Source organism: Theropithecus gelada, chromosome X, assembly GCF_003255815.1.
Source record: "Theropithecus gelada isolate Dixy chromosome X, Tgel_1.0, whole genome shotgun sequence".
NCBI classification, from domain to species: Eukaryota; Metazoa; Chordata; class Mammalia; order Primates; family Cercopithecidae; genus Theropithecus; species Theropithecus gelada.
Window position 1 is genome coordinate 44,060,823 of NC_037689.1, and position 13,426 is coordinate 44,074,248.

At 39.7% G+C, this 13,426-nt stretch overlaps 1 protein-coding gene across 1 annotated transcript; it reads left to right on the forward strand.

Annotated features, from left to right (window-relative positions):
• Positions 1–9,042: 9,042 nt before the first annotated feature.
• On the forward strand, positions 9,043–10,585 carry CBLL2 (Cbl proto-oncogene like 2). The gene has a single exon (XM_025373310.1). It carries the CDS (start codon positions 9,111–9,113, stop codon positions 10,386–10,388), a length of 1,278 nt encoding a protein of 425 aa, XP_025229095.1. The 5' UTR covers positions 9,043–9,110; the 3' UTR covers positions 10,389–10,585.
• Positions 10,586–13,426: the final 2,841 nt, after the last annotated feature.

Genomic DNA, 13,426 nt, shown 5'->3' on the forward strand with positions numbered 1-13,426 from the left:
TAGCCACGGGGGCAAAGTCTTTACAGGCTAATTTTCTAAAAATACCAGGAATTGGCCAAGAGCCCTTGTTCTGGAGACGGGTTCAGAGTTCTTCCACAGGGGCCCAACAGAGTGCAGAAATGTGTATTCCTATAGAAAAACAAGAGGGTAGGAGTTATGGAAGGCGCAACAACAAATGACCCAAGTTCACCTCCTGCCTGTCCACAGAACACCTCTTTGCCTTCCGGCTGCTGGAGGAGCTATGCTATTCTTAGCCATCTCCCGTGAAGGCAATTACACAAACCCCCTCTGAAACCCATTTCCGCATTTGTTCAAGAAATTCTTTTATCTTACGTAAATCCCCCATGCTGTAACTAAGCCCTTGGTCTGCCCTTGGCCAGATGGGAGGGCAGCCAGGCTTCCTCTCTCCAGCAGAGCCCTTTCTGTACCCAAAGATGATTATCTCATCATCGTGCCATCCTCCCTCCCATTCTCCAGACTGAAAATTTTCATCTTTAGCTTTTTCCTTTCCTTCTCCTTCTTACCATTTCTACGATCTCCTTTAACTGTTGCCGAACGCTTTTCAGAACTGAACCTAGTACTATGCAAAAAGCCTATCTGATCTTGTTCTCCAACTGATGGGGACAAGGCAGGTTGAAAAATATTCTGAGAAAGCAACAGGGAGAGTGGAGGTAGGTGTTGCTTGCCCACAGCTGTGGAATAAAGCTGAGTACAACTGAGTCCAAAACCAAGGCTCCAATCCAAGGCTGCATCCTCAAAAAACAAGAAAGCCAAGCCCGAAGTCCTTGCTGGTTCAAAGGCCCAGGGAGAATCCAGAGGAATTGTTCTGTAAGGGGAGCAGGCCTGGATGTGTGCTGAGTAGTGAGTGGGCAGCTGCAGCCTTTGAAACAAATCCAGATCTTACCGTCCTGGGCCGGGAAGGGGCAGGCATCTCACGAACAGCTGAAGAACTGACCAGCAGTAAGTTCAGGATACTGTTCAGATTACGTTGTCAGACTAAGTCAAAACTCTTCCATGTCACTAAACATGTGCCTCAGACCTTGTAGTGGACTAGGATCAAACTTAAGAGGGTGTAGAGGAAGCAGATGGGCTCCAACCCAAATGGTCCCTCCCTCATTGGACCATGTGACAGTCTCTTGGGCTTGAAAACTTTGAGTCCTCTCTCTTTCCCTCCTCTCCATTGCCTTAATCACCAAACTGTGACTCTTCAATGTCTCTCACGCTCATTCCTTTTTGCTTCTATTTTCCCCAGTCAAACCTGAACAATCTCAGTCCTGAACTGTAAATTGCTTCCTAATAGGACTTTCAATTCCTATTCCTGTTTGCCAATCTACGCCACATTCTGCTGTCTTTCTTTTATATTTTTACTTGAGGATTTTGAATTACCTATAGGGATAAGTTTATATGCTTCTTAGTCCATCCAGACCCTCCAACATTTGGCCCTAAACTAGCTTTCCCAACCACATCTCCCACTGCTTCTTTATGAGTCCTCTATTGAGTCAAGCATATTGCCCTTTCTATGTCTGTCTTTGTCCATGTTGTTGCCTGACTTGGAAGGTCAGTGACTCTCCTCTCTGCCCATTTAAATCTTATCTTGAAAGATGAAGATCTGATCTTAGTTTATCCAAGATCACCTTGACCAAAAGTTCTTTATGTCCCCAGATCTCTTACAGCACTTTCTGTCAGTTTCCCTCATCTAATCTTATATTGTACTGGGCTGTTAGTTGGCTTCAATATGTATCTGTTGTCTTCCCTGACTAGTGTCTTAAATACTTTGATGGCAAAGGTGGACTTTTAGAGTTAAGGAAATCATTCCAAAGAGCTTAGCATTGTTCTGGATGTACTGAGTTTGCTATGGCTTCAGCGTAGTTTACAATGCTACGGTGCGGTGATTCTCAATATTCTTCAAGATGAAGATCTCTTTGTTCCCTTTCCACTGTCAATAAACAAGTGTGTTGTGGTTCATTGATTAACATTTTTAAAAATACCATGGTGATCAGATGCTTTTATGAATTTGCTAATGCTTTACAATGAAATTTATTTAGGTATAGCATCACCACCATGTACTCAAAAATTAGTAGTGCTGTAACTGTATTTAAGATGTTTTTATTTATTTGGTCGAATACTTAGCCAGCATGTGGCTTTGCTCACCCTTACAATGATGTTGGCTCTTTATGTGTCCTGCTGCCCCACTATTTGGTCATATTATTATTATTATTACCTCACAGGGCTGTTGTGAGGGTTAAATGAGATATACATGTTAAGTACATGACACAGTGCTTGGCTGAAAGTGGTTTTGATCTTTCTTTCCCTTCCTCATGCCACCATCAGCTAATTTAGAAGATGGGAATGTTCCGGGACCTCTGGGACAGAGCTTAGGGCAGTGGATGAGGGAAGGGATGGCGCTGTCTCTGGAAGAGAAGGGCACTAAAGATCACCTAGAGCAGCAGTTCTCAAACGTTTTACTTGCAGGACTCCTCTACCCTACCCTCTTAAATATTACTGAGGACCCCAAAGAGCTTTTGTTTATGTGGAATATGTCTATCAAGAAACTTAAAAAAAAAAGTTTAAATTTAAAAATAACAATAACAAACCCATTATACATTAATGTACATAACACATTTTTATGAAAAATAACTATATCTTTCAAAACATTAGTGAGAAGAGTGGGATTGTTTTAAATTTTTGCAAATCTCTTTAATGTCTGGTTTAATAGAAGACAGCTGATTCTTCATTGTTTCTGCATTCAATCTCTTTTAATACAGATGGACCCCAACTTACAATGGTACAACTTAGGATTTTCGATTTTACAATGTTGTGAAAGTGATACCTATTCACTAGAAACCATACTTCAAGGGCCCATACAACCATTCTGTTTTTCACTTTCAGTACAGTAGTCAGTAAAGTCCATGAGATACTCAACCCTTTATAATAAAATACACTTTGTATTAGATGATTTTGCCCAACTGTAAGCTAATGTAAGTGTTCTGAACATGTTTAAGGTAGGCTAAGCTATGATGTTCAGTAGGTTAGGTGTAGTAAATGCATTTTTGACTTATGCTATTTTCAATTTATGATAGGTTTATCAGGACATAACCCCATTGTAAGTCAAAGAGCATCTGTATTTGGTTTTGGTGAAGTATAGGAAGAAAATATAGTTTCATACAGATATATTGTTGAAAAAGGGAAAGTGTATAAGGGTATTTGAATAGGTTTTTAGATAACTGTGAATATTCTCTGAAACTAAACCAAAACTCAACAAGTGGTAGTTTAAGAAATGTTTTTGATTGTAAATTGATAAATTATAGTTGTATATATTTATGGGGTACAATGTGATGTCATGATTTATGAATAAAATGGGGAATAATGAAGTCAAAATAATTAACATAGTTTCTGTAGTGAGAACACTTGAAATTTACTCAGCGATTTAAAAACATACAATACACTATTAACAGTTACAGATTACCTGCAATGCAGAATCTAAAACACATCAATGAAGTTTTCATACTCTGTTACAACAAAATCCATTGCTGTCTTTATCTCAATGAGTCTTTTAAACATTTATGATTTTGTAACACCAAACCATGGGCACTTGGAAAATATTGGGTGCACCGAATTATGCAGATCTTCCAAATGTAAGCACATTTCATTATACAATTTCAAAAGATTGTCTTCATTATTAATCACCATTGATCTTATCAGATAAGTTCTTAGTGCTGGGAAGCTGTTAGGCTCACGGTGGCAAATACAAGATTTTCCAAATTCTCATTTTCATTCAAAAACTTAAATATTATCATTGGCAATAAATACTGCCAGTTATTTTCTTTGAAGTTACCGGCCAATTTAGTTCATTTTCTTGAGAAAATATCTGCCAAATACCCAATTTCAAATAACCACAGTCTGTCAGTTGTTCTTCCAAATAAAAACACTGTTCCTCAAAAAAAAAGCAGATAGGCTGGGTGCAGTGGCTCACGTCTGTAATCCCAGCACTTTGGGAGGCTGAGGCGGGCGGATCACCTGAGGTCAGGAGTTCGAGACCAGTCTGGCCAACATGGTGAAATCCCATCTCTACTAAAAAAAAATAAAAATAAAAATAAAAATAAATTAGCTGGGTGTGGTGGTGTGCCCCTGTAATCCCAGCTACTCAGGAGGCTGAGGCAGGGAAATTGCTTGAACCAGGGAGGTGGAGGCTGCATTGAGCTGAGATCACACCACTGCACTCCAGCCTGGGTAACGGAGAAAGGCTCCATCTCAAAAAGAAAAGCAGTTCACCTTCCAACTCAAATGATGGCATTAGTGCTTTTCCTTGAGACAGCCATTGTACTTCAGTGTGCAGCAAAAGTGCTTTATGTGCACTTTCCATTTTGTCACACAAAATATGAAAAAGATGTATACTCAGGAGCTGACATTTAATAACATTAATAATTGTTAACACTTCACCAAGGACATGTTTAAGTGAAACCGACATTTTCTTTTTACTGTGTAGCAGTAAGAAAATACACCGACTACTAGTATAGTTTGGTCCCATTACCTTGATTCATGCTAAGGTACCAACAGTTTTACTCATCATTGCTTTTGCACTACTGTCACAAATGTCAAATGATGAAAAAGGCAAATAACATCTTTCTCTTATTATGGAAATACTTTTGACCTCAACGACCCTCAGAAAAGTCCCTGAGAATCCCCAGGGGTCTGTGGACCGTGTTTTGAGGATCACTGCTCTTAAACTTCTGCAAAGGGCCAGGCCTCCCAGCATGCAGTATGTAGCTACTAGCACATTTGGGAGGAGAGGTGAGGTCTCCTTCAAACAGGGCAATTTGCCTTCCTTTTTGGAGCCTGAGATGGACTTTTTGTTTCCTTGCAGAACTGAAGGCATCTGGCTTGGGAGCACGATTATTCTCCACTCACCTTTAAACTGCCTCAGCTATTACTAAGTCTCTGGCAGTGATATGTTGATTATGTGAATTTAAAGCCCACAGGAGCCAGAGGAATGACAGATCAGATTCTCTTAAATGAGAAATAAAATCCAGGAGCCTGGCAGCGGGACATACGGCTCTCGCTCCTGCTGACCTTTGATGTCACTCTGGTAGAATGACTGCTTCTAGGCCAGATGGCATGTAGCTTAAACGGAGATGTCTCAACCTGTTTCCTAGTATTAATTGTGCACATTGATACTCCTCCATTGTGTAGTCCATAATTCTTCATTGTCAACCTCGTTTAGATTTTTTTTTTGAGGGGAAGCTGAACTCAAGCAGGCCTCCATAAATTCAAGCTATTTCAAAAGCTCCAATTTCATTTAAGTCTCCAAACCCAAACCTTTTCCTATCCAATCACCGTTATAGACGGACAGACACTGAATCTCCCTTCTGTCAATTGAATGTGTGTCTAGCAACTTTTAAGAGCAATGAGATTGAAGGAAAGAGTGAGTCTCCTTGCCCTAAAGGAGGTGGCTGAATGGAAGCCCATTTAATTTTTTGTTTGAAGGTACTAAATAAGGATCAATTTGTAAAGACAGCTTTCTGAGTGTAGCAAGATAGCTTCTTAAATCTGATAGGGATAAATGGGAGGTCAATACCCTTTTTCTTATCAACAATTTCACCAAATAATATTTACTAAGAACTTTCATGTCGGGTGTCTCAGCTATAAACAAGGAAATACTCCAAGCAGAGATACTGGAAGTGCTGAACCAGGCCAGTTGCTGGGTATGGAGCTAGAAGCTAACATCGCTTGTCTATGGTAAAGCATGCTTTCATTACTCAAAAGCAGAACTTTTAATTTATTTCTAAATTAATTTGAAGCAGACCCAATGAGCAACAAATGCAAATGTACTCAACTGGGAAAAGCAGCTGACTTTTTCATTCAGGGTCATGGGTAAGGACAGAATTCTGTCACATGAAAAATGTCTCAGTTTTGACAAAAGAATTAACACTGCTTCAAGGAAAGAGAAAATAAGTTATGGACATTATATCTGACAGATTTTTCCCTTCATATTCATGGCATTTGAATTATATGCACATCACTAAAGCAATATTGAACCCTCATGAAGAGCCTGGCAAGTGAGTAATTGTAATTTTAAAAGAGGAACATTCACATATGTTTTAATGTTGTTTTAGTTTTTACTCAGAATTCTGGTTCACTGTTTATAATAGGGCAGAACATCCATGCTTTTGTAAGAACCACTCTGGCTTATAAAAAAATACAGTACCGGTCAGGCATGGTGACTCACGCCTGTAATCCCAGCACTTTGGGAGGCCGAGGTGGGCAGATCACCTGAGGTTGGGAATTCGAGACCAGCCTGACCAACCAACACGGAGAAACCCCATCTCTACTAAAAATACAAAATTAGCTGGGCATGGTGGCGCATGCCTGTAATCCCAGCTACTCGGGAGGCTGAGGCAGAAGAATTGCTTGAACCCGGGAGGTGGAGGTTGTGGGGAGCCGAGATGACGCCATTGCACTCCAGCCTGGGCAACAAGAGTGAAACTCCATCTCCAAAGGAAAACAAACAAACAAACAAACAAAACAGTACCACTTTAAAAGTTTCTAAGCCAACAGAATTTCAAATGATCTAAAATTTAAATCAACATGTAATAGGATGCCTGGTTTGAGGGAAAAACATGCGTTGGCCTTAGTGTTTAGATAGGTTAGGTATGTTTGGAGACTCCGTGACAGGAACCCATAAGGAATTTATTTGCATAAGGGATGAAGTTGCTTCCTGTGAATGAATGAACCCCAAGAGAGAGTAGCACTGCTGGGATACTGAGAAGGTCAAGAACTAGGGGACAGTATCAGAGGCAAGTGGCACTGTTCATTTAAATTTAAACTAGGCACCATGAGCTTATAACCCGAGTCCTTGGTAGAGGAGCAATATCTAAGAGCAAGTGAAGGAATGAGTTCAGAATAATCTAAGACACTGGGGAGAATAAGCCTGAAGTGTTTTGTAGGCCATGTAATAGAGTGAAATGAAAGGGAGCACAGAAGTCCATTTATCTTCTTGGACTCAGTGGCACCTTCAGTGAGTATTGTGTCTTTGCTGGGGCAGTTGTGACTTTGCATACTGGTGGACACTGGTGCCTTTGGTGGTTATTGGGACATTGTTGCGTTTTCACCATTAGTGTAGTCAAGAATCAACGACCTGGCTGGGCGCAGTGGCTCACGCCTGCAATCTCACCACTTTGAGAGGCCGAGGTGGGTGGGTCACTGGAGGTCAGGAGTTTGAGACCAGCCTGGCCAACATGGCGAAATCCCGTCTCTACTAAAAATATAAAAATTAGCCAGGTGTGGCGGCACATGCCTATAGTCCCATCTACTTGAGAGGAAAAAAAAAAAAAAAAAAGAATCAACAACCCAACAAACCAGAGCCAGAGAAAAGGAAAATGATCACCGCTATGTAGTAACTGAGTACTGAAACCAACATAATTCTCCATCACTGCGTAAAACAATAACGGACATGGGAATCGCTTTCTGTTCCCATATTAATCCATTTTGAGAATAAGCAAATGTAGGTACTTGCTCCAGGAAATACATTTTCCTGAAAAATAAAATCGTAAACCAACTCAAAGAGTTTACTTAACAAGAATACCACCTTCCCTATCAAAACTTGCTTCAATATTCTCCTCCTGCTGTGCCCACCAATCTACAGCTATTATGTCATAAAATCTACCCAATCCCAATTACAGGCCTGCCTTGCAAGACCTGCCCTGAAATCACCCAGCTTAGTCCCTAATAACCTACCCCGTCATTTCCCCTCTGAGACATTGCCTAGACACTGTTAAGGCAGAGCTCTCTCATACTGCAGTAAGTCTCATAAGATACTTCACTTCGATTGGTCAGTGATGTTTTTCTAGTATTTTAGGGGAGGGCAGGGAGCAGCGGTTGACAGCCAACAAAGCTAAAAGGGTGAATGTCTGCACATTCAGGAGAACAGAGGTGCCACAACTATGGGTGGAGTGGAGACAGAAAAATATGGTGTGTTGCTATTTTTGTGATCCAGTTTGTACTTAGAGGCAAGGTAGGACGTGAGGAAATGTGGGCTAAATACCGATAACCCTTTTTAAAATTAAGCAAGAACAGCAAATGTCTAAAAAATATCTAGCCCAGTGAAGTTACCATTTATTTACTACTTTTTTTTTTTTTTTTTTGAGACAGTCTCACTCTGTTGCCCAGGCTGGAGTGCAGTGACGCAATCTCAGTTCACTGCAACCTCTGCCTCCCAGGCTCAAGCGATTGTCCTGCCTCCTGAGTAGCTGGGATTACAGGCATGTGCCACCATGCTTGGCTAATTCTTGTATTTTTAGTGGAGATGGGTTTTCACCATGTTGGCCAGGCTGGTCTGGAACTGCTGGCCTCAAACAATCTGCCCGCCTTGGCTCCCAAAGTGCTGGGATTACAGGAGTGAGCCAAGGCGCCCGACCCTATTCACTACTTCTTACATGATTTTTCCTTGACGAGATAAATGTAATGCTGCCTTCTTCCAGACAAAGGTGATTTTAAAACTTACTGTACCGTGAAATCACAAAATCTTAAAGGTGTATTTTGTATGTATGTACATATACATACACACACATACAGACATATCCTATCTTACTCCAATGAGGGATTTAAGGCAGTTCACAAAAATGCAATAGTATAAAAATAAGTCAGTCCTAGAAGGCAAAGCTCTGCAGGGCCTGCTGGGCACGCCCATCAGTTTCTGTTTCCACAAAGACCCCTTTCTCTTTGAATACTAAAGAGTAGCATTAGCAACCTCAACACTGAAGCTTTTGCTTTCTCTGCCCAAACTCCCTCACTAGAGTGGTGGGACAGGGTGGGTGAGAAGAGAAGGAAGCCCTTAAAGGTCAAAGCAGTGGAGGGTTGGGGCGGGATCGGATCGCACTTTCACCTCCTGGGCTTGGGAAGATGGTGCACATGCGTTGTAATGTGCACGTGTTACTGGCACATGACTCCCGGTCCCTTGTGAGCCGAAACTTGGATCCTAATGACGCTGATAATGGGTTACTAGGCACTCATAGTTCTGGATTGTTGCGTGGCCTTGATGTTAGCAGAATTCCTTTAAAAGTCATTTTTGAAGAAGTAGACAAACCTAAATCTGTGTCTCATCTCCAAGGAATATGAACAAGATGCCTGCTGGTGAACAAGAACGTGAATATAATGAAGACAGGAAGTACTACTCTAAAGGAGTTAAACTGGTGAGAAAAAAGAAAAAAATTCCTGGTTACTCTTGGGGGGACATTAAGATAAACATCATAGGTGAAAAGGATGATTCACCAATTCATTTCTGTGACAAATGTGATTTGCCTATTAAAATCTATGGGCGAATAATTCCATGCAAGCATGCTTTTTGCTATAACTGTGCTAATTTATATGACAAAATGGGATATAAAATATGTCCACGCTGTAGTTATCCTGTGCTGCGAATTGAGGAGCATGAACGAGGTTCTGTCTTCATGTGTAGTGTTGTTCAGGGATGCAAGAGAACATATTTGTCTCAGAAAAGCTTACAGGCTCATATCAAACGCCGCCATAAAAGAGCTCGAAAACAAGTTACCAGCGCTTCGCTTGAAAAAGTTCGTCCTCATATTGCTCCGCCACGAACTGAAATCGCTGAAATCCCTAAAAGACTGCTAGACAGGGACCATCTAAACTATATTCCACCAGAGCAGCACACCATGATGTCACTACCGTCTATGCAACAAATGCCACACGAGCAACATAATCAGCCACATAAGGATCTTCAGGTTCCTCCCCCAGAACTATCTCCAAGTCCGCCTTTTCCCATCCAGTGGGAAACCGTTAGTGTTTTTACAAGAAAACACGGCAATTTAATAGTTGATCATATTCAGAATAACTCAGATTCTGGTGCTAAGAAGCCATCACCTCCTGACTATTATCCTGAGTATCAAAGTCCACCAGTGGTATCGTCCCCTTGTCATATTATGCCTCAAAAACAGCATTATGCACCACCTCCATCTCCATCATCACCAGTAAACTATCCAATGCCATATCCTCCTCAGGATGTAGGTACTCCTAACTTGGTTTCTAGCCAAGCGCCAGCTCTAACCACGACCTATGATCTATCACTTGGATATATTATTGCCCAGGTGCCACCTTATATGAATTCTCCTCCACCATGTGCTCCCCAGTCTCAAAATGGTAATTCATCTGCAAGTGAATTTGCTTTTCACCACTATAACCCTAACTTTTTACCTCAGTTCACTGAAAATCAAGAAACCTTGAGCCCTCAGTTTACACAAACAGATGCAACGGATCACAGAAGATGGCCTGCATGGAAAGGACTGCCACCTCCTCCACCAACATGGAGTCCACCTCCTTCAACCCTACATGGTGGATCACATCATTCATACCAGAGAAGACGTAGACCATATTAAGCATGATAATAGTATTTTGAACTGAAGACCTGATGGGGAAAAAAACTTCAACTTCTATACTGTACTGTGGATAAGTGGCTCGGCTCAGCTCAGCACAGCTGTAGTTTAACAACTTTGTTCCTCTGGTGTGGTAAATTGACCTAAAGGTGACCTCTGATGATTTCCTGAAATAAATATGCATTGTTACATTTTCAAAAGTATTGTGGTTTTTATTTTTATTTTTTTGGTGATATGTTAACCTGTGAAAAAGGATTAAATTTCAATATAGTTGTAAAAATGCTATTTTATGTGAACTCAAGTATAGTCACATGCTATTTTTTAAACATGTTTTACCACTAATTTCCCAAAGTACAGTAAAAATCCTAGAAGTAAAAATCTACTACGATGTACAGTTAAATCAGACAGCTAAATGGTAGATAATTATTTCACGTTTTAGGAACTGAAATTTTAAGGTATAATAAGTGTATAGTGCATTTCATTTTGATGCCTTTTCATTTTCAGGCAGCCCCAGAAGCACCAAAATATATCAGAATTCCAGTACTATGATAGATTTATGTTTGCAATGTTAAAAAGCATTACTAAATCATTTGGAAAGATATGACCAAAGTAATTGTATCTGTAGGCTCCAAGCTGGTGGGGACAATGTTACTTGTTAATGCTTTTTTTTTTTTTTTAACAGAATCGTTCAAATCACATAATGCACCACACTTACTAAGTAGCATTATTTTATAGCACTGTTTAAATGGTGTCATTTAGATGAAGTGTGTTCTACTTTGCTCATGCTCCTAAATTAAATATTCAGGGCTGAATAAACTTTATTATAATTCTTCGTTTCATGGTAGAACTTGATCCTGTTCTTATGTGGTTTTTTGTGTATTAGGTTTTAAGCTACAGTTTGAATGCCATACAGGAATTTGGATAATCTATTAATGAGAGGCATTGTTACAGTTACAAACTTGGACTTGCTTGGGTTTCATTATTGCATGATAAGGGTTCTTCCTCTAACCTGAAATTAAGAACTATTAATTCTTTCCTATTTCTTTTCTTGGTAAACAGCCTAAACTTGGGACATTTTAGCATGAAGTTAACAGTAAAGACTACCAGATGACTTTGTATAGGAGAAAAGTAATGACTTATATGAATTTCACTGCTTTATTGTATTTAGAATGAGCTTTTGCATTTTAGGGGCTTATTACAGTCCAGCTATGATGACCACTTCCACTTCTGTACTTTGTACAGAATTCATATGGATGAACTGATGTTCTTAGGATATTTCATATCATTTGAATAAACCCTCATGAAGATTTTTCTCCCCCTTCAACAGTACATAATATAAATATGAAATGTATAGTATGCAGATATTATTTACTAGATGGTTTATAGTGTATAAATTTAGGAGATATTTCTTTTTGGCAAAGGATGAACTGATGGCTAACTTATCATTTTACTCTGTTGGGTACAGGCAAAATAAATTCTTGTCTTGGCTGATCAGATGCTCTCTGAGCTTAGAGCTGAAGTTAGAAATATATAAATGGCCATTTTAACCTTGACCAGCCTAAAATAAGTAATAGACTGTTTTTTTTAAGTGAGTGATTTTTCATACTTAGCAATTTGAGAGTCTAATGTTAATGCAATATTTCCAGTGAAAAACCTTGTTATTAGGAGCACGGCATGTGATGATGTGAAATGTTGGTTAGTAAGTGCTTCTATTATACTATTACAGGTACTTGGACTGGTACACACTTGATTTCCTTTCTTGCCTCTACTTAGAAGCTGTTAAAATATTACTGTTAAAATCCAATATAATTTTTTGTTTCATGTAATAAAAGCCAAATTCACTTTAAGTCTTCTCAACTATCTATGAAGAGCTCTTCTATGTTTATTGACATTCTCTAGGATTGAAGGTAGTATGAAACCACTTACATGATGCATTAGACAAAAAAAATCAGTATTATAAAATTTTACATGTTAAAAGAAGCCTTTAAAATTATTTATTTGCAGTTAAGTTTAGGCAATATGTTATTTAGCAAAGCAGAACAGATGAATGTGTTGTAGCAGACAAAATTTTTACATGATATTGGTTATGATTGAATGACAGTGTTGGGTAAAAGAATCACAAAGTTACCATTAGTGCTTCTTTAAGGGAAAAATAATGCGAATCCTTTCCTTTTACTCAGAGAAGGCGTTGAAGCTATAATGGGCATAAGTCTAAATTAAATATATGTATGGTACATTATAGTACTCTGAAGACTACTGAGGTGGCAGTTTAAGTCTTAAAAACAATATGGATCCATAAATACTAAAACATAAACAGAAATACCAGGGAAAGGGAAAATGGAAGTCAGATAAATAGTAAAATTAAGTCCAAGTTAAAGCTGGAAGCAAAAAATTTGCACAATTAATTCCTGCACTGTTGTTAATGATGGATGAAAAGTGGTTAAAGTAAACAGGCAAGATAAAAGCATGCACATTTTCACGGGAAGCATAAGCCTGATACTGAGCAAAAGTTCTCTTGTGGTGCTCATAAAATAGTCATTAATATAGGGTTGTGATTCCTGATTCTGACAGCATGAAAGAATCTCCTGGAGCATCACCGCAAATTAGCATCCTTTACTTATCCTCAAAAGATTCTGAATCAGTAGGTTTTGGCAATGGATAGGGTTTAGTAATCTGTTCTTTCAGTAAGTATCCTAGGTGATTCAGAAGCAGCTGACTCAAAAATTTAGTCACTGAACACCCAGTGTCTAGTCTTAGTGGTCTACCATCCATTCTGTACACAGCAATCACAGTAAATATGTAAGAATGGAAGTTGGTCAGGCACAGTGGCTCACGCCTGTAATTCCAGCACTTCGGCAGGCTGAGGCAGGTGGATCAGGAGGTCAGGAGTTTGAGACCAGCCTGGCCAACATGGTGAAGCCCTGTCTCTACTAAAAATACAAAAATTTAGCCGGGCTTGGTGGCAGGTGCCTGTAATCTCAGCTACTTGGGAGGCTGAGGCGGGAGAATCACTCGAACCTGGGAGGTGGAGGTTGTAGTGA

Excerpts from the sequence above, each read along its gene's own strand:
- CBLL2 (XM_025373310.1), top strand. The coding sequence starts at position 9,111 with ATGAACAAGATGCCTGCTGGTGAACAAGAACGTGAATATAATGAAGAC.